The 21,300-nt window shown below is 42.0% G+C and overlaps 1 protein-coding gene across 3 annotated transcripts in view; it reads left to right on the top strand.

Moving 5' to 3' along the window:
• The window catches only part of MAP3K7CL (MAP3K7 C-terminal like), a 46,602-nt gene extending 30,967 nt beyond the window's left edge, over nt 1–15,635 (top strand). For all 3 annotated transcript variants that reach the window (XM_013964647.2, XM_005674712.3, XM_013964618.2), the window contains one exon: nt 14,503–15,635. In XM_013964647.2, the coding sequence (XP_013820101.1) occupies nt 14,503–14,683 (181 nt within the window). In that variant the 3' untranslated portion in view covers nt 14,684–15,635. The remainder of the gene's footprint in view (nt 1–14,502) is intronic.

Here is a 21,300-nt window from a genome sequence, read left to right as displayed (position 1 = left end):
TTAAAGGAGGACTTGTATTATCAGTGGCTTATAAATCCCCTGGAGAAGGAAATGGTAACCCACTCCAGTACTCTTGCCTGGAGAATCCCATGGAGAGAGGAGCCTGGTAGGCTGCAGTCCCTGGGGTCGCTAAGAGTCGGACACGACTGAGTGACTTCACTTCACTTCATAAATGTATCTTCCAGTTGGTGTGTATGTCTGTGTTAACTATGCTGTTGTGATAGGAAAAAAAAACCCAGGTAAATTATGTATTTATTTGTAAATAATAAATATTTTAGACTGAAGGTATAGTCTTATTTAAATTAGCCCCATGTGTAGCTTTTTTGGGAGGTGGCAATACAAGACTTTCCCACTAAATTATATGTTTTGTAAGTGTATATTTTTGTATGCTGCATCAAAAAATACAATAGGACAACAGTATGAGAATGATTCATTGCTCTCTTATTGAAACATATTCTTGCTGTTTCTGCAAAACTCATCTTATTTTCTCTTTCAAGCGTATTTGGAAGGGTTTGGAGTTTTCTTGAAATCATGAAGTTGTCTTTTTTTTTTTTCTCCTCCCTAAGTAATTCACTAGATTTTAGACAAAGGCCAGATTCTTTATTTTTTTCCTTTCTTTTTGGTAAAGGCTCTCAAAGTCCTTTTTATTCATTCCGGTTTCTGCCATTTGGGATTGGGACTTGTTACTTCAAATCTTGGTCAGCATAATATTCTAACTGGTTTCCCTGCCTGTGGTTTCATGTTGCTAGAGAAGGACATGAAATTCTCCACCTAGATTGTGAGATCTGCCTCAGTATGGTCTTAGTACCTCTGCAGAATGTTTCAGCTCATTCTTGCCTATTCACTTTTTCTGCCTCAGTGCCCTTGCTCACACCAGGCTCAGTCTAGAGTGTCCTTCCTATCTCTTCATCTGTCCAAATGCTACCCTTGAAAAGAACTTAGCCTGTATCCCTCCCCAACCATCCCACCGTGATCAGCGCTTTTCCTGGGGGAAGAAAAACTTACTGGAATGATTCTTTGGGCCCTTTTCGTAGGTGAGTGTTATCAGTAGTTACTCACTGACTGGGCTCAGACGGTAAAGAATCTGCCTGCAATGCAGGAGACGTGAGTTTGATCCCTGTATCATGAAGATCCCCTGGAGAAGGAAATGGCAACCCACTCCAGTATTCTTGCCTGAGAAACCCCGTGGACAGAGGGGCCTACAGTCTACTGGCTACAGTTCATGGGTCACAGAGTCAGACACGACTGAGCGACTATCACTATCACTGAACTGTATGTCCTGTCTTTCTGACTCTGTCTAGTTCCCTGCAGAGCTCCATACCCTTTAACCTCTCTTTGTATCCCAGTCACTGAATAGGGAATTGAGCATAGGATAAAATATGAGTTGGGATGATTTACAGTGGCCAATTATAGGAGATCGTTATATCCACCATGTAGCATTTTTTATTTGTAGTTTGTGTGGTCTGTATTTAAAATATGGAGTCAGTATCAGAAGTAAAGAATTGCTAAGATAAATTGTTAAAACTGGAAGTATGGTTATATTTTATATTTGTAAAAAAATGAGCTTGGTCCTACAAAGGCTTTGTGCAGTTCATGTTGGTTTTTTTTTTTTAACACTTTACTGAAGAGGGTTTCACTGGTAGCTCAGATGGTAAAGTGTCTGCCTGCAGTGCAGGAGACCCAGTTCGATCCCTGGGTTGGGAAGATCCCCTGCAAAAGGAAATGGCAACCCACTCCAGTACTCTTGCCTCAAAAATTCCATGGACTGAGGAGCCTGGTAGGCTGTAGTCCATGGGGTCGCAAAGAGTCAGACACAACTGAGAGACTTCACTTTCACTTTCACTTTACTGAAGTAGAAATTCATTTTGCAACAGATATTTTCCTAAATGGTCTTTTTGTTTAGGCAAGATTGTTGTCCAGTTGTTAAGTTGTGTCCGACTCTTTGTGACCCCATGGATGGCAGCATGCCAAGCTTCCTTGTCCTTCACTGTCTCCTGGAGTTTGGTCAAACTCATGTCCATTGATTTGGTGATGCTATTCAACCATCACATCCTCTGTTGTCCCCTTCTCCTCCTGCCCTCAATCTTCCCCAGCTTTAGGGTCTTTTCCAGTGAGTTGGCTCTTCGCATCAGGTGGCCAAAGAATTGGAGCTTCAGTTTCAGCATCAGTCCTTCCAATGAACACTCTGATTTCCTTTAGGATTGACTGGCTTGATCTCCTTGCAGTCCAGGAGACTCTCAAGAGTCTTCTCTAATACCACAATTCAAAAACATCAATTCTTCGGCACTCAGTCTTTTTTATAGTCCAACTTTCACATTCATACATGACTACTGGAAAAACCACAGTTTTAACTAGATGGACCTTTGTCAGCAAAGTGATATCTCTGCTTCTTAATACACTGTCTAGCTTTGTCATAGCTTTTCTTCCAAGGAGCAAATGTCTTTTAAATTTGTGGCTGCAGTCACTGTTCACAGTGATTTTGGAGCCTGAGAAAAGAAAAGCTGTCATTATTTCCACTTTTCCCTCTTCTCTTTGCCATGAAATGATGGAGCCGGATGCCATGATCTTAGTTTTTGGATTGTTGAATTTTAAGCCAGCTTTTTCACTCTCCTATTTCACCCTCATCAAGAGGCTCTTTAAAGAAAAAAAAAAAAAGAGAGACTCTTTAGTTCCTCTTTACTCTCTGCCATCAGAGTAGTATCATCTGCATATCTGAGGTTGTTGATACTTAGTCAAAATAGAGTGGACCAAATGGATTTGACCGAAATAGATCAGCTCTTCATTTTTCAGTCATTTGGATGAGAATTTCTTCCCTTTTATTTAATAAAATGTGACTGATTACGTTGCTTCGGGTGATCGGCTACCATAAGCTAGACGCACAGAGAGATGCTAATCCAGATGTTCTATTTTAATTTTTAAACATTTTATTTATTTGTTGTGTCTTTCAAAAGGCTTCCTTCAGTTCTATCTAACCCGTCTATACATAGCAAATATCTACTATGTGTCCTACACTGTCCTCATTTTCACAGAATTTATAGTCTTGCATAGAAGAAAAACCTACACAAGATGGCTTACAAAGCAAGATAAAATGATAGCAAACTTATGCCATAAAGACATGCTGTAAAACTTCCCCAAATTCCTCCTCTAAGAACAGCCATGGACTCAGGCTTTGAGAAGGAGCTTATGGTTGCTGGGGGCAAGGATGGGGGAAGGGCTAGTGAGAGAGTTTGGGTTGGATATGTACACACTGCTATATTTAAAATGGAAAATCAGCAAGGACCTACTGTATAGCACAGAGAACTCTGCTCAGTATCATGTGGCAGCCTGGATGGGAAGGGAGTTTGGCAGAGAATGGATATATATATATTGGATATATCTATCCAATGGCTATATGTATATCTATATATGTGACTGGATATATATACATCCAGAGAATGGAGGTATGTGACTGAGTCCGTTTGCTATCCACTGAAACTCTACAACATTGTTAATTGGCTATACACCAGTACAAAATAAAATGTTAAAAAAAAGAACAGCCACCGCGTTCAGTTGTGCAGTGAATGTTCCATACCACACTGAGAGGGGCACTGTCCATATTAACCCAGGTGTTTAAAAGAGAGTTTTTACATGTTGGAGCCATGTGGGCACAGGTTAAACTGAAATTCACTCTCATCTCCAGAGGGGGTCTCCCTGGATCTAGTTTGAGAGACTTCACAGAAAGGAGAGAAAAGCTGATTATATATTATTTTAAATATTGTCCATTGGGTAGATAAAGAGAATCAAACATTTTCTAAGATTATAAACTCACAATAAGGTGAATTTAACTTAAAGAATGTTTTCTGGTTTATTGATTAGTGATATACAAACAGCTGCTTCTTACTTTCATTGGAAAATTTTCTCTTCTCAGTTGGAAAAAACAAGACAATTTTACTGAAAGCTTTAAAAATTTACCAATAAGTCTGACGTCTTTACAAAACTCCTACTATCATTTTTGCCTATTTTTTCTAACTCTTTTGTATGTGAATAAATATATTTATATAAGTACAAATATAGTAACAAAATATATACATACTTTTTTCAATAAATATGAACATTTTTATAGAACGCATATAAATTTTGTGTATGTAATGGAAACTCATAGAAATGAGATTTTGTTGTTGTTGTTGGGCTATAAACTTGAGTTGGTTATTTTGTTATTGTTTTCTTTTTGTTTCCTCTTTTTTTTTTTTTCTTGCCATTTCCTTGGTTTTTTTCCTTGCCATCCTGTGGGTTAATTGAACATTTTTTAGAATTCCATTTTTATCTATTTTAGTATTTTTTTAAAAAAATTTTATTGTGATATAGTTGATTTACAATAGCAAAGTGAGTCAGTTATACATACATATAAATATATATGTATATATATACATATACACACATACATATATTCACTCTTTTTTAGATTCTTTCCCATATAGGTCATTACAGACTTATTGAGGAGTCTGTATAGTAGTATACTGTGCTATAGAGTAGATCCTTATTAGTTATCTATTTTTACATATAGTAATGTGTATGCTGCTGCTGCTGCTGCTAAGTCGCTTCAGTCGTGTCCGACTCTGTGCGACCCCAGAGACGGCAGCCCACCAGGCTCCCCCGTCCCTGGGATTCTCCAGGCAAGAACACTGGAGTGGGTTGCCATTTCCTTCTCCAATGCATGAAAGTGAAAGGTGAAAGTGAAGTCATCCAGTCGTGTCTGACTCTTCACGACCCCATGGACTGCAGCCCACCAGGCTCCTCCATCCATGGGATTTTCCAGGCAGGAGTACTGGAGAGGGGTGCCATTGCCTTCTCCGAGTAATACGTATATGTCAACCCAAATCTCCCACAGATATTTTATGACATTTGAAATTTATCACTGAATTGTTTGCATGTCTTAAAAATGTGTTTTTGGGAATTCCTTGTCAGTCCACTGGTTAGGACTCTGCACTTCCACTTCAGGGGCCTGGGTTCAATCCCTGTCGAGAAATTAAGATTCTGCAAGTCATGCGACACAGCAAAAGGAAAAAAAAAGAGAAGGTATAGTTAAACTATAATTAGTTCTAAAATTAAAGTTATAATTAGTAAAGTTTGCTTTGTATTTTATCTCATTCAGAGGAGAAACCACTTGTTGCTCTATGTATGAAACATTGTGTTAGGTGCTATAGTGTTTAAAAGTTTGGCTAGAGGGGCTTCCCTGGTGGTTCAGTGGTTAAGACTCTGAGCTTCCACTCAAGGTGGGAAGGGGATGGTGAGGGTTAGATCGCCGGTTGGGGGACTAAGATCCTACATGCTGTGGGGTGTGGCTGGGGTGGTGGTGGTGGGAAGATTGACTTAGAATATCAGGAAAAGAGGTAAACTCTTAGAAAATTTGGGTTGAAAAATGTTATGTAACAAAAGAAACAATTCAGGGGTTTTTGGTAGACTCAGAGTTGTGCGACCATCATCACAATTTTAGAACATTTCCATCACCCCTCCAAAACAAACCTGGTGCACTGAGTAGTCAGCCCCCATTCCTCTCCCTCCTGCCAGCCGCTGGCAGCCACTCAGCTACTTTCTGCCTCTGTGTGTTTGCCTGTTCTGGGTATTTCAGAGAAGCGGAATCATGCAGTTTGTGGTCTCTTGTGACTGGCCTCTCGCACTTAGTGTACTGTTTTCGAAGTTTATCTGTGTTGCGGCATGTGTCAGTGCAGGCAGACCTTGGAGGTGTTGCAAGTTTGGCTCTAGACCACGGGCAATAAGGAGAATATCGCACCAGAGAGTCACATAAATTTTTTGGTTTCCCAGTGAATATGAAAGAACCTGCCTGCAATGCAGGAGACCTGAGTTCGATCCTTGGGTTGGGAAGATCCCCTGGAGGAGGGAAAGGCTACCCACTCCAGTGTTCTTGCCTGGAGAATTCCATGGACTATATAGTACTGCTGCTGCTGCTGCTGCAAAGTCGCTTCAGTCGTGTCCGACTCTGTGCGACCCCATAGACGGCAGCCCACCAGGCTCCCCCGTCCCTGGGATTCCTCAGGCAAGAACACTGGAGTGGGTTGCCATTTCCTTCTCCAATGCATGAAAGTGAAAAGTGAAAGTGAAGTCATTCAGTCATGTCTGACTCTAGCGATCCCATGGACTGCAGCCTACCAGGCTCCTCCGTCCATGGGATTTTCCAGGCAAGAGTACTGGAGTGGGGTGCCATTGCTTTCTCCTGGTACATGGGGTCTCAAAGAGTCAGACTTGGCTGAGCAACTTTCACTTTCGCTTCACTTTCATGTTTATACTATTAATCTATTAAGTATACTATGCAATCTATTAAATGTGTAGCAGCATTATGTCTAAAAAGTACATGTGTGCACGCTAAGTTGCTTCAGTCGTGTCTGACTCTTTGTGACGCTATGGACTGTAGCCTGCCAGTCTCCTTTGTCTGTGGGATTCTCCAGGCAAGAATACTAGAGTGGGTTGCCTTTCCCTTCTCCAGGGGATCTTCCTGACCCAGATACCGAACTCACATCTCTTGCAGCTTCTGCACCGCAGGTGGAGTCTTTACTGCTGAGCCACCAGGGAAGCCCAAAAAAGTACATATCTTAATATAAAAACACTTCATTGCTAATAAATACTAACCTTCAGAAAATTGTGGTCTTTTTATATAATAACATCAAAGATCATGGATCACAGGTTACCATTACCATTACAAATACAGTAATAATGGCGAAGCTTGAAATATTTTGAGAATTTCCAAAATGTAATACAGAGACACAAAATGAGCAAACGTTAAAAAAAAAAAAAGAAAAGCAAAATACAGTATCTGTGAAGCACAATAAAGCAAAGTGCAATAAAATGAGATACAACTGTGCTTCATTTCTTTTTATTGTCAAATAATGTTCTGCTGTATGGTTATACCACGTTTATTTATCCATTTGTCAGTTGATGGACCTTTGGATTCTTTGCACTTTTGGCTATTACGAATAATGCTGCTACAAACATTCATGTGGAAGTGTTTGTGGGGATGTATCTTTTCAGTTCGCTTTTACTAGGAGTAGAATTGCTGGGTCCTGTGATAGTCCCATGTGTAACCTTCTGAAGTGAAAATCACTTAGTCGTGTCCGACTCTTTGCGGCCCCATGGAGTATACGGTCTGTGGAATTCTCCAGGCCAGAATACTGGAGTGGGTCGCCTTTCCCTTCCCCAGGGGATCTTCCCAATCCTGGTGTCGAATCCAGGTCTTCCGCGTTGCAGGAGCATTCTTTACCAGCTGAGCCACAAGGGAGGCCCCATAACCTTCTGAGCGGCTGCCAGACTGTTCCTGAAATGGCTGCACCATTTTATATTCCCATTAGAAATGTATGAATGATCCAATTTCTCCACATCTTTGCCAACACTTATTATGTCTTTTTGGTTATAGTCATGCTAGTGGGTATAAAATGATATTTCTTTGTGGTTTTGATTTACACTTCCCTGATAGCTGAAAATGTTGAACATCTTCTCACGTGCTTTGTGACATTTCTATGACATCTTGGAGAAATGTCTATTTGGATCCTTTGCCCATTTTTAAATTGAGTTGTCTTTTTATTATTGAGTTGAAAAAAAAGGATATATAATTTTAATGGTAAAACATTAGAAAAGGGTTTTCATAGGGGGAATACCACAATTAACATCTGATCTGTATTTCTTGTCTTTTTTTTTTTTTTTGCTGCTCTGCATGGCATGTGGGATCTTAGTTCCCAAACCAAGGATTAAACCGACATCCGTTGCATTGGAAATGCAGTGTCTTAACTGCTGGATCACCAGGGAAGTCCCATCACGTCTTTTAAAAGTATTTAAAATGATGCTTGAGGGAGCAGTATCTCACTGAGGGGAATATATTGAGATGGAGGAAATGGAGTGAAAGAAATTTGTAAAGTCAGTTTAGAAACAGCCCTATTTTGATTGGTTTTTAGTTATGGTATTTAATTTGTTTTGAAATTTCCAGCAGCAAGAGGTTTTTCTATTTCACAAGAAACGTTTATTTCTTTGGGACATTCCTGTGTTACACTTTGGAACTCAGAGGTGTTTAACCTGTGTTCTGGGGAAACTCTCAAAGATTGGGGACAAAGAGGGTGAGGGGCAGGGAAGGGCCAGATGGTGGAAGTTCAGTTTTACGTGTTTTACTTGCTTGACTTCAGGGAAGTTTTCTTTCCACAGTACCATAGTTCGCAAACATTGAAAACCAAACCTCGCTTTTTTTCATTCCCAGCATATTTTTCTGGGAATATTTATGCAGCCCTCAGAAAGTAGGTTTTCAGGGTTATAAAGAAACAGTGAATGAGGATATTTCTCCACAAGTGTTTGCAGGGTATGTAGTAATGAGGGAACGAAATTCGACCCTTTTTCCTAAAATGTCTAGTATAGATAAGATGGTTTGGGGTAAGTTATAGAATTCGCGTTCATTTTCCAGCAGGTGAGATATGCTTCCTGATAACTAGCCAATCGAGACTGGAGGCCAGGGCTTGGCTTGTAATAGGATTTCAACAAATATGTGTTGAGTGACTGAGTGGAAGGGCCAAAGCAGTGACGTGACTCTTCACTTGCTCCAAGAGGCGGAGATGTGGTCAAGGGGATTCTTTCATTTTAGGACTGAGCTTTATGTGAAATCCCAGTATCCCAGATTTCATCAGACCACGAGGTTGCACTTTCAGCTGGTGCCCCAGTCGTAATGATTCGGGCCTTTAAAGAATCCTCCTACAAACGCAGGAGAAGCAGGAGATGGGGGCTCGATCCCTGGGTCAGGAAGACCCCCTTGGAGAAGGAAATGGCAACCCACTCCAGGGTTCTTGCCTGGGGAGTCCCATGGACACAGGCACCTGGCGAGCTACAGTCCATGGGATTGAAAAGAACCCAACTGGACTTACAGACTAAACACCACCAGCGCACATATCTTCCGAGAATCACGAACCGTGCAGTCTAAATCTTCATTTAAACTAAACGTCTCCCTATGATAGAGATAGTATTGTATTACTTTATCATTTAAAATGAATACTTTAGCTCCTAGGGGCTAACCTACCAGGATTTTCTTTTCCAAGGAAAAATCTTTAGTCAGCTTTGAAAGTTCAAAGAGCCATAGTAGTGGTCTTCACAGAAGCAGAGAAATATTTGCCCTAATGATGAATCTATTTCCAACCTCCTACAACATAAGGAATGCCCTTCATTTTGGAATTACTTTGCAGAAAGTCTTCAAGTTCTTTCTACCAACTCACTAGGATTTCCCCTTTTCCTATTTGTTTTAGCAAATCAAACCTTTGCCAGGCATGCAGCTTAGGATGGGGTCAACAGATGATCTCTGGTGCAGCCAAGGTTGTGACCTTTTCACTGTTGAGATACATCACGTGGAAAACTATGTTACAGGTTCTTGACATCAGAAATAAGATTCCTGTAATGATTGTCTTCTGCACCTTTATCAAACTCTTTTGAAGGGAATGATAGAAATGGTAAATAAGAAATCAAAGCAAGACCCTATTTAGTCAATTATACATATTGACTTGTTCTTCAGATCATCTATTTATAAGACTGTCTTTGTAGCTTGATGTGCCAGGATTTAATTATGAATTGCTAATGGATGAACATCAATTTGTATATGTAAATGGGAGACCTGGGTCTGATCTCTGGTTTGGGAAGATCCCCTGGACGAAGGCACGGCAACCCACTTCAGTATTTTTGCCGGCAGAATCCCCATGGACAGAGGAACCTGGTGGGCTACAGTCCATGGGGTCGCAAAGAGCCAGACACAACTGAGTGACTAAGCACAGCACAGCACAATGGATGAGCATCAGTTTGTCTGTATAACTAGGTCTTGGACAGGAGGCAACAGATGTTTTGACAGTATTCATTAAATAGATGTATAATTGCTTATAAAATACATTAATTTAGAAACCTATCAATCAAGTCTTCTTGATTCCAGTAAGGAATAAATTATTACTGACTTTCTCCGACGCAAGAAGATTGGACTAGACAATCACGACCATTCCTTTTAGTTGTAAAATCTGTGATTTTCTGATTTATTTTCCCTACCAGTTAAAACTGGTAATGGATGTCCTCAGGAGTTTTAAACAAGATCAGATATGGAACCTGGACAGTAGCCACTGTTTGTGTGACACAGTTAATTTGAAGAGATGAAAAGAACAGGAATAGAGGATCTGATGGGTGAGGGATTTGGAGGCATGTCTCTTTTTACATACATAAGTTTTACTGATCAATTTCTTTAAGAAATTTCTTCAGGACTTCCCTGGTGGTAAAGCATCTGCCTACAATGCAGGAGACCCGGGTTCAATCCCTGGGTCGGAAAGATCTCCTGGAGAAGGAAATGGGAACCCACTCCAGTATTCTTGCCTGGAAAATCCCATGGACGGGAGAGCCTGTAGGATACAGTCCATGGGTTTGCAAAGAGTCAGACATGACTGAGCTACTTCATTTTACTTTCTTTAAGATCATTACATAAGAAACTGTGTGTGCATGCTCAGTTGCTTCGGTTGTGTCTGACTCATTGTGACCCTATGGACTGTAGCCTGCCAGGCTCCTCTGTTCATGGAATTCTCCAGGCAAAAATACTGGAGTGGGTTGCCATGTCCTCCTTCAGGGTATCTTCCCAACCGAGGAATCAAACCCACATCTCCTGCATTGCAGGTGGATTTTTTACTGCTGAGCCAACAGGAAGCCCATAAGAAACTTAAATAACATTTAATTATTAACATTTATTGCTTAAGTTTAGAGGCAAGAACCTTAAACATTTAATCGGAAGAATAGGTTCGATTCACAGCTGTTTTTTAATAGGTGTGTGACTTTTCCCAATTAGATTAAGTACTTTGAGTTTCTATTTATCTTTAAAACATGTGTTGACCCTAAGGTACCTTATTCTCCAATTATATTTAATCAACAAATATTTTTTGCAGACTTTATATTTTTCCCCCCTTTGGCCACACTGAATCCGATCAGGGATCAAACCCATGCCTCCTGCAGTAGAAATGTGAAGTCCTAATCACTGGATTGCTGGGGAATTCCCTATATTCTTTTCTCAAACCATTTTTAAAAACCATTTTAAACCATTTGAGTATAGTTAATTTACAATGTTAGGTTAGTTTCAGGTGTACAGCAAAATTATTCAGTTAGGTATATGCTGCTGCTGCTGCTAAGTCGCTTCAGTCGTGTCCGACTCTGTGTGACCCCATAGATGGCAGCCCACCAGGCTCCCCCATCCCTGGGATTCTCTAGGCAAGAACACTGGAGTGGGGTGCCATTTCCTTCTCCAATGCATGAAAGTGAAAAGTGAAAGTGAAGTTGCTCATTCGTGTCCGACTCTTAGCGACCCCATGGACTGCAGCCTACCAGGCTCCTCCATCCATGGGATTTTCCAGGCAAGAGTACTGGAGTGGGGTGCCATTGCCTTCTCCAAGTTATGTATATATACACATATAAATTCTTTTTCAAGTTCTTTTCCTTTATAGGTTATTATAAGATTTGAGTAAGGTGCCCTGTGCTGTAGGTCCTTGTTATTTATTGTTTTATATATGGTAGTGTGTATATGTTAATCCCAAACTTCTAATTTGTCTTTGGGAGCCTTTGTGTTCTAAACACCATGGAAGATTCAAAGATCAATTAGAGCCCAAAGGAACTTTGTGTGTATGCATATCAGTGTTCCAGGTTATCTTCCCTTTGTCCCTGTTGGGCTTGCTCAGTGGTCACCAAATTGGGTACACAAGGCAGTCCACTGAATGCTGGAAGAAAATACTAGAACTTCTATTCTTATTTGTTTTTTTGCCCTTTTTCTTAGGCAACTTTATTCTGACAGTTTCAAATTTATAGAAAAGTTGCAAAAATGATATAAGAACCTCCATATTTCCTTATTGCATTCACTAGTTATTAAAAATTCCCCCAGCTGTGCTTTATCCTCCCTCTTCCCAAAGCTGCACAGCACTGGGGTTCTTTCTCTCTTAGAGAGGTAGGATATGTATCTATCTATATCACATGTATATATACAGATAAATAGTGAAAAGTGAAAGTGAAGTCGCTCAGTTGTGTCCGACTCTTTGCGACCCCATGGACTGTAGCCCACCAGGCTCCTCCATCCATGGGATTTTCTAGGCAAGAGTACTGAGTGGGTTGCTGTTTCCTTCTCCCGGGGATCTTCCCGACCTGGGGATCGAACCTGGGCCTCCCACATTGCGGGCAGACGCTTTACCGTCTGAGCCACCAAGGAATCCCATATATATATATAGATATATATGTGTATGTCAATATCAATATCTCTGTCATGCTCCATTGTCCTAAATACTTCAGTGATGTTTTCTAAGGACAAGGGCATTCTGTCACTTGACCTCAGTACAATAATTAAAATTAAGAAATTTAGCATTGACACAGTACTGTTATCTAATTCATAGCCTGTATTTAAACTGCATCCCCTAGTGGCTCAGCTGTAAAGAACCTATTTGCAAATGCAGGAGACACGGGTTTGATTCTTGAGTCTGGGAGATCCCCTGGAGAAGGAAATGGCTACCCATTCTGGTATTTTCGCCTGGGAAATCCCATGGACAGAGACGACTGGCAGGCTACAGTCCTTGGGTCACAGAAAGTTGGACATGACTTAGCGACTAAACAACAGCAAGAACAAATTGCATCCCTTTCCCTATAAGGTCTTCACAGCTTTTTTTTTTCCCAGTCCAGAATTGCATATTGATTTTGTTGTCATTTCTCTTTAGTTTTTTAACATGGGCTAGCTTTTTTTTTTTTTAGCATTTCCCTCAATTTGAGGTTGTTTGGTATTTGCGTTTTTTGGAAGGAATACCCAGGTGGCGCTGGTGGTAAAGAATCTGCTTGCTAATGCAGGAGACATGAGACGTGGGTTCAGTCCCTGGGTGGGGAAGATCCCCTGGAGGAGCATGATAACCCACTCCAGTATTCTTGCTTGGAGAAGCCCATGGACAGAGGAGCCTGCACAGCTGCAGTCCATAGAGTCACAAAGAGTCAGCCACGACTGAAGTGACTTAGCAGAGCATGCACATACCACAGAAAAGATGTAGGGTCTTTTGTGGTGCATGCAAGGTCTACTGATCTCGTTACTAGAAATGTCAAGTTTGATCACTTGGTTCAAGTCATCTAACAGGTCTCTGCACTTTTTCCTACAGAGGAGGAAGAAATATGACCTACCCTTATATGGAGGTAAAGGAGAATTCAGTTAAATCTAGCTTAGGATTGCTAAGTCACTTCAGTTGTGTCCGACTCTGTTCAACCCCATAGATGGCAGCCCACCAGGCTCCCCTGTCCCTGGGATTCTTCAGGCAAGAACACCGGAGGGGGTTGCCATTTCCTTCTCCAGTGCATGAAAGTGAAAGGTGAAAGCGAAGTCGCTCAGTCATGTCCGACTTAGCAACCCCATGGACTGCAGCCCACCAGGCTCCTCCATCCATGGGATTTTCCAGGCAAGAGTACTAGAGTGGGGTGCCATTGCCTTCTCCCCAGTTTAGGATTAACTGACACATATAAGGGGAGTGGACCTGTTTGGGGTTGTCATGTTTATTAATGGTTTCCTAGGTGGCGCTAGTGGTAAAGAATCCGCCTGCCAATGCTGGAGATAAAGATATTCGGGCTCAGTCTCTGGATTGGGAAGATCCCCTGCAGTAGGAAATGGCAACCCACTCCAGGATTCTTACCTAGGAAATCCCATGGAGGGAGGAGCCTGGCAGGCTACAGTCCATGGGATCATGTACCCCGCACCCCCAATTTATTAAATCTAAACATGGACTACACATCTTTAACTCCTTACTATGTGTATTTACATCAATGAATTACTTACAAATATTTATTGAAAACTGATTTTGTTTAAGACGTTATCACTACAGGCTCCCTCCAATAACCTTAGCCTGCTTCCTGAATTCTTGAGTCAGACTCCTACCAAATGTAGATACATCATTTTGTAGTTAAAGTGACAAGATATACATAAGGACTAGAGAAAGACATGGAAAATAAAACCTGCAGAAAGCAGCTGGAATTTCTTAGTTCGAAGAAACTTAGTCAAGGTTTGTTAAACTCAGAAAACAAAAGAAGTAATATCTGAACTTGGAAGACAAAACTTATTAATAGATGAGGGACAAACTATAGTCCCCCTATCCTTAAGACAGTAGCATCTTGAGTTGTAAACAAATTTTTCTGCTTTTTTCTCCAAAATAGTGGTAACATTTACAGTTAGTTGATCTCTTTAAAGGATTACTTTTCTGACTGTCGATGGACTTATTGAGCTATTTGAAAGTGTATTTTAAGTATTTTGAATATACCTAATAGAGGTGCTGGGATAAAATAAAGGGAGCTAACATTTGTGAAGCTGGAAAAATGACAGTAAGTCACTGGAGAAGCAGAGATGGGTCCGATTTAGCAGAGCGGAATGACAGATTCGGCTTCCAGTATGCTGTTGCTGTGTAATTTAATTTCTTTCATTACGGTTTGTGCTTCTGCCTCACCTGCCCCATGCATCTTCAGAAAGGAGCTCATTGCGAAGCTGGATCAGGCAGAAAAGGAGAAGCTGGATGCCGCTCAGCTGGCCCGGGAATTCGAGGCACTGACGGAGGAGAATCGGACACTGAAGCTGGCCCAGTCCCAGTGCGTAGAACAACTGGAGAAACTGAGAATCCAGTATCAGAAGAGACAGGGCTCGTCCTAACTTGACATGATTCAATGTGAGCGTAAGAGGCTGGTGACTGCTGTGCGCTGGCCAAAAGATTTTTTATTTTAAAGGGGTAGCGAGTAAAATCTGTTGCTTCTCCTTATTACACACACGGCCAAAGTCTACACTAATGAATTGCATGCTTGTCAGTCTAGCTGGACAGAAGGGCTATTTTCTTTTAAATAAGATAATGCAAGCAAACCTTTACCAGATGTTTTTAGAGATCATAATTCGTTTCAAAACATTATTTTCCCCTTATTTAGCAAGGTATGATCATACTGTATATATCTGGGTAGAAAATGATAGAGAACATTGACTGTTTCTACTAAGAATCAGAAGCAGAATTCAGCCATGAAACAGACTAGTAAGATGCTCACTGCAGTTTCACATCGGTGTATTTTTAAATTTAATGTCTTTAATATTTCAACTGTGCTCCAATGTGAACTGTCAGAAACTTCACTGCGTATATTTATGTTCACCAGTTAGGTTTAATCGCTCAGTGATTGATTGCCCTAAGAATACATGGTTGCATATCCTAAAAGCTTTCTCATGAAAATATGAGCAGCAAGCATGTTTATATCGGTACACATTTGCAGTGCCAACTTGCTGTTGTAATAAAAAACCGATAAAGGTGTATTTTCTTCATGCCATGTTACCTCTTGGTAAACATTTCTGCCTTTGCTTGTGTGTGTTCTGGGGGAAACGGAAAGGTATTGTTTGGGCATTACTTTGGTGAGTTCCCATGTAAACATCAGTAAAATTCTAACTACCCCTCTGTTTTGTTTAAGGAGATGTTTTGGGTCAATGGTGACTAATAAGAATACATGAGTAAATTCAGGATTAATATGATCGTCCCCTGTTCTATCTATCACAATATTTCCCCAAACTGATCTCTTTCGTTTATGTCCATTTCTATTCTTGTAACTTCTTTTTCATTAAACATGGATCAAAATTCTCCAGTCTGTATTTTGTTCCTTTTTTAACCTTAATTTATGCTAAAAGTTGGCATAAGCTAACCCTAGTCAGAATTTGCTCTTAGTTGTATTTGCAAGTGCCAAAAAAGCAGTGAAGTCTCTTTTCTTGGTAAGATTGCGGTTTCTCATATAAATAATTTAGACCTCTATCCTGCAATGATGCATTAATGTCTTAAAGTATTTGCCCAGAAAACATAAAACAGAATAGCTGATTAAAGCACTAAGATGGCCTGGGGTAGACCGGTTGTTATTAACTGGGGTTGATGCCCTCAAGGGACATTTGGCAAATTCTGGTTGTTGTCATGACTAGAATGCGGAGTGCTACTTGCATTTAGAGAGGAGAAGCCAGGGATGCTGCTGGACGTCCCGCCATGCACAGGATATCACAACAATGAAGATTTGTTTAGCCCAGGCTTCCTTTATGGCTTAAGTGGTAAAGAATCTGCCTGCAATGTGGGAGACCTGGGTTCGATCCCTGGGTTGGGAAGATCCCCTGGAGAAGGGAAAGGCTACCCACGCCAGTATTCTGGCCTGGAGAATTCCATGGACTGTATAGTCCATGTGGTTGCAAAGAGTCAGACACGACTGAGCTACTTTCACTTTCAATGTGCCAATGGCGGTGAGGTCGGTGTACCTTGGACTAATCACTGGACAGTCGGGCAAAGGCCAAGGGGAAACATGATGCAGGGCCATGGGTTTCTTGTCCTGTGCTGCGTTTTCATAAGGTCCTTAGCATCCTCACCCTCAGCCTTCTCATTTGTAAGATGAAGATTTTTGACGGATCTCAAATTTGAAATGTTATGCAAGCCTATTCACCCTTAGGCTGCTTTGTAGAGGGCAGAGTGCTCAGCTTGGGGCTCTGTGATGACCTAGGTGGGCGGGATGAGGGGAGGGTGGGAGGGAGGTCCAAGAAGGAGAGGATGTATGTATACATATGGCTGATCTGCTTCATTGTACAGCAGAAACCCACATTGTAAGGGAGCTATACCCCAATTAAAACAACAGCAAAAATAAAACGCCAAAGATAGCAAAAGCAAAACAAAACAATAGCAACACAACAAACATTTAACCAAAGGTGAAAGTCCCTATTATCCTGTTCAGGTCAGTTCAGTTCAGTTGCTCAGTCGTGTCTGACTCTTTGCGACCCCATGAATTGTAGCACGCCAGGCCTCCCTGTCCATCACCAACTCCTGGAGTTCACTCAGATTCATGTCCATCGAGTCAGTGATGCTATCCAGCCATCTCATCCTCTGTCGTCCCCTTCTCCTCCTGCCCCCAATCTCTCCCAGCATCAGAGTCTTTTCCAATGAGTCAACTCCGCATGAGGTGGCCAAAGTACTGGAGTTTCAGCTTTAGCATCATTCCTTCCAAAGAAATCCCAGGGCTGATCTCCTTCAGAATGGACTGGTTGGATCTCCTTGCAGTCCAAAGGACTCTCAAGAGTCTTCTCCAACTCCACAGTTCAAAAGCATCAATTCTTCAGCACTCAGCCTTCTTCACAGTCCAACTCTCACATCCATACATGACTACTGGAAACACCATAGCCTTGACTAGACGGACATTATTATCCTGTTAGAATCTTCTTTTTTCAGTAACCTCAAGACATAAATACTAATATAGAGGAGGATTGGTTCACTAAATTTATATGTTTGTAAGGTTAATGAATGGATCAATGGTAAGTTACTGATCTTTATATACAAGGATTAGTTTTTGTTCACTGCCCACCTGAAGAAGGTTACACATATTTACAGAATTCAAGCAGTCATGGCACCTTATAGAAAATGGCCCCGGGGGTGCAGGGAAATAAAGTTCCAAAATCTCTCCACTCTACTAGAATGAAAATAATCTTACAAGGTCAAAATACTTGAACACGCTTGTTATTATGTTAAGGAGACACTAAGTAAATAGTTTTCATATCAGTCTCAGCCTGAAATTTTATTATATTCCCAAAAGATATCTATTCATGACTCAAAAGCCAGCATCACTCTAGGTTTGTGTGTATGTGTTTAATATTTTTTAAATTGAAGTATAGTTGATTTTTAACAGTGTGATATTAGTTTCAGGTATACAACACAGTGATTCATTATAGGAGTGTGAGTTTTAAGCAGATTTTATTATTTAAAAATGTGGAAACAAGATTTCTCTGGTGATCCAGTGGTTAAGAATCTGCTGGCCAGTGCAGGGGACACAGGTCTGATTCCTGGTCCGGAAAGATAGCACATGCCACAGGGCAACAAGGCCAGTGCGTCGTAACTACTGAGCCTGCGTGAGTCCTACAGCCTGTGAGCCACCACTACGGAGCCCACATACTCTGGGCCCTGTGCTCCGCAATAAGAGAAGCCACCTCAAGAGAAGCCCATACCTCTGCTCACCACAACTAGAGAAAGCCCACATGCAGCAACGAAGACCCAGCACAACCATAAATAGATAAAATTAAGGAAAAAAATGTGCAAGCATCATCTACTTCTGTGGCATTGCCAGGGAAATCTAAAGGCAAAATTTCTCATTGTCATTTTCATCTTTTCATTCATTTGACAATCCCCCCCCATCTTATTTACACTGCTTATCATCTATATAACACAGAATCATTTAAGAATTTTCTCTCTTCAAATATATTTGCAATGTTCTTGTGATTAGCAGTAACAAAAAGTTTATAGAGTATTAAAAATGAGCACAGAGGTTCAGTTAGTATTAAAATGAAGGTACTTGAATGCAAGAAAAATGTAATCCACATTATACTCTGCAATTGCTCTGCTAAAGAATCTGCTGTTTGTGAGCAGTTCAGTTTGTGTAGACATGGGAAGAGTGTGGTCACAGGGGACCGAAAGTCCAACCCCTAGTCATTGGTGTCGGTGTCTGTCACTCTGGTGCCTGAGCTGGGATGTATTATTAACTTGGTACAAACAAGGAACTAAGAGGGATCTGGAATTCAGTTCCACAGAAGTTTACTATTTATTTACCAAGTGCAAGGCAGAGTAGCCACAATAGGAACCCAAAAGTGAATGATTCAATACCAGCCTTCTACCCTTTGAGGAGTGGCAGTCTTCCCAGAGGGTATGTCTAGGGTGTTAGTGAGAAATGAAGTTGGGAAGTTCCACTGGGCCCTGTTTGTGGGAGGGTTTGGACAAAACAAACACTTTCCTGGACTTCAAGATAGTGAATAGAGTTGTGGGGCACAGACTGCGTGGAACTAGAGACACAAGGAATTGTTAGGAGGTCAGTAGGAAGGGGTGTGTGGAGGCAACAGCAGGGATGAAGCACAGACTAGGAGCGTTGGGACAGACATAGTGAGAAGGAGAATCCAGGTGCCTTGGGATGGATGGCGTGTGTCGGTGAAGGTGAAGAGAAGTGACATTTGATGAGCCCCTTCCATGCCAGACAATCCAGGTTCATCACATTGGCTGTATTATTTCTCAGAACAGCCTGAGAGGTAGCTGTAAATATCCCCATTCTCCAAAGCCAGCAATAAGGACCCAGAATTTGTACAGTGATCAGTGTTCACCAGGGCTGGAATTCAAATGAAAACTGACTTCTTCCCTCCCTCTCTCCATTCCTTCCTTCACTGCTTCCCTTCCCTTTTCCTTCCTTCTTTGTTTCTTTTTCTCTCCCTTTCTTTCCTCCTTTCCTTCTCTCTTTCACTGAATCCTTGTACTTTGCCAGGCATTCTGGAAAGTGCCTGAGATACACAGTGAACTACAGAAATGTGGGTCCAGTACTCAAGGATCCCTTAGTCTAGTAAGAGAAGTAACCATTTACTTAAATACCTACTCATGCATGTGTGTGCCCTAAGTCGCTTCTGTTGCGTCCGACTCTTTGTGACCCCATGGACTGTAGCACCCACGAGGCTCCTCTATCCATTCCACTGGATTCTCCAGGAAAGAATGCTGGAGCAGGCTGCCTGCCAACCCAGGGATTGAATCTGCGTCTCCTGCATTGGCAGGTGGGATCTTTACCTCTACTGCCACTTACTGCTAAGTTGCTTCAGTCGTGTCCGACTCTGTGAGACCCCATAGACGGCAGCCCACCAGGCTCCCCTGTCCCTGGGATTCTCCAGGCAAGAACACTGGAGTGGGGTGCCATTTCCTTCTCCAATGCATGAAAGTGAAAAGTGAAAGTGAAGTTGCTCAGGCGTGTCCAACTCTTCGTGACCCCATGGACTGCAGCCTACCAGGCTGCTCTGTCCATGGGATTTTCCAGGCAAGAGTACTGGAGTGGGGTGCCATCGTCTTCTCTGCTACTGCCGCCTAGGAAGCCCCCAAAATACTTACCCTGGGTGGTCTTAAATCTATCCCAAAATTCCCTCACTAGGTAGAACCTAATTGTCCTCCTCTTGAATGTGGACAGCAAGGAGATCCAATCAGTCCATCCCAAAGGATATCAGTCCTGGGTGTTCATTGGAAAGACTGATGCTGAAGCTGAAACTCCAGTACTTCGGCTACCTCATGCAAAGAACTGACTCATTTGAAAAGACCCTGATGCTGGGGAAGATTGAAGGCAAGAGGAGAAGGGGATTACAGAGAATGAGATAGTTGGATGGCATCACCGACTCAATGAACAAGAGTTTGAGTAAGCCCCGGGAGTTGGTGATGGACAGGGGAGCCTGGCATGCTGCAGTCCATGGGGTCACAAAGAGTCGGACACGACTGAGCAACTGAACTGAGTGTGGGATGGACTTAACGATTTATTTCTAACAAAGAGAATAAAGCAGAAGTGGCAGTATGTGTCTTCTACGCCGAGGTCATGAAGACACACGGCTTCCTTCTCATCTGCTCTGTATTAATCGGGGGCTCTAGGCAAGCCGGCTGCCCGGTTCTGAAGAGACTTGGGAAGCTCGTGTCGAGGCACACGTGATAAGAAGCAGCCCACATGGAAGCAGGTCCTCCAGTTCCCGGCGAGACTGCAAATGGCAGCAGGCTGGCTGACCTCTTGCCTGCAGCCTCATGAGAGCCTCTGAGCCAGAATCAGCTGTCAAGCTGCTCCTGTTTCTTGAATCTCAGGATCTTGGAGATGATAATGTTGATTTAAGCCATGGGGTCTTAGGGTGATATGTTATGCAGCAATGGATAAAAAGTACAGCAAATAAATGAGGTAAGTGCCAACCAGAAAAATATATATATAGTCTATGAGTTCATATGGGCTTCACAGCTAGTGGTAAAGAACCTGCCTGCCAAAGCAGGAGACATGAGACGTGGATTCGATCCCAGGGTTGGGAAGGTCCCCTAGAGGAAGACATGGCAACCCACTCCAGTATTCTTGCCTGGAGAATCCTATGGACAGAGGAGATTGGTAGCCTATGGTCCATGGGGTCACAGAAGAGTTGGCCATGACTGAAGCAACTTAGAAGGCACATACACATGAGTTCATGTAAGAAAAAGAATCTAATCGAGATAGGAGTCTGGGATGCTTTCCTTAAGGTGGTGACTACTGAGCTAAGATCTGGTGGATGAGTAAGAGCTGGAGAGGCAAAGAAAGCAGGAGGGGGAGGGAGTCTAAACGGAGTGAAACACGTGCAAAGGCCCTCTGGCATGTTCAAAGACTTGCATGGAGGCCCGTGTAGCTGAACATGGGGAAGTATACAGAGTCTGGGGTGAGATGATGTTGCAGAATAAGGCAGGACCTTGATGTTCACCTTAAGAATTT

This window comes from Capra hircus, chromosome 1 (genome assembly GCF_001704415.2).
Source record: "Capra hircus breed San Clemente chromosome 1, ASM170441v1, whole genome shotgun sequence".
NCBI lineage: Eukaryota > Metazoa > Chordata > Mammalia > Artiodactyla > Bovidae > Capra > Capra hircus.
This window is presented reverse-complemented; position numbering and strand designations above follow the sequence as displayed.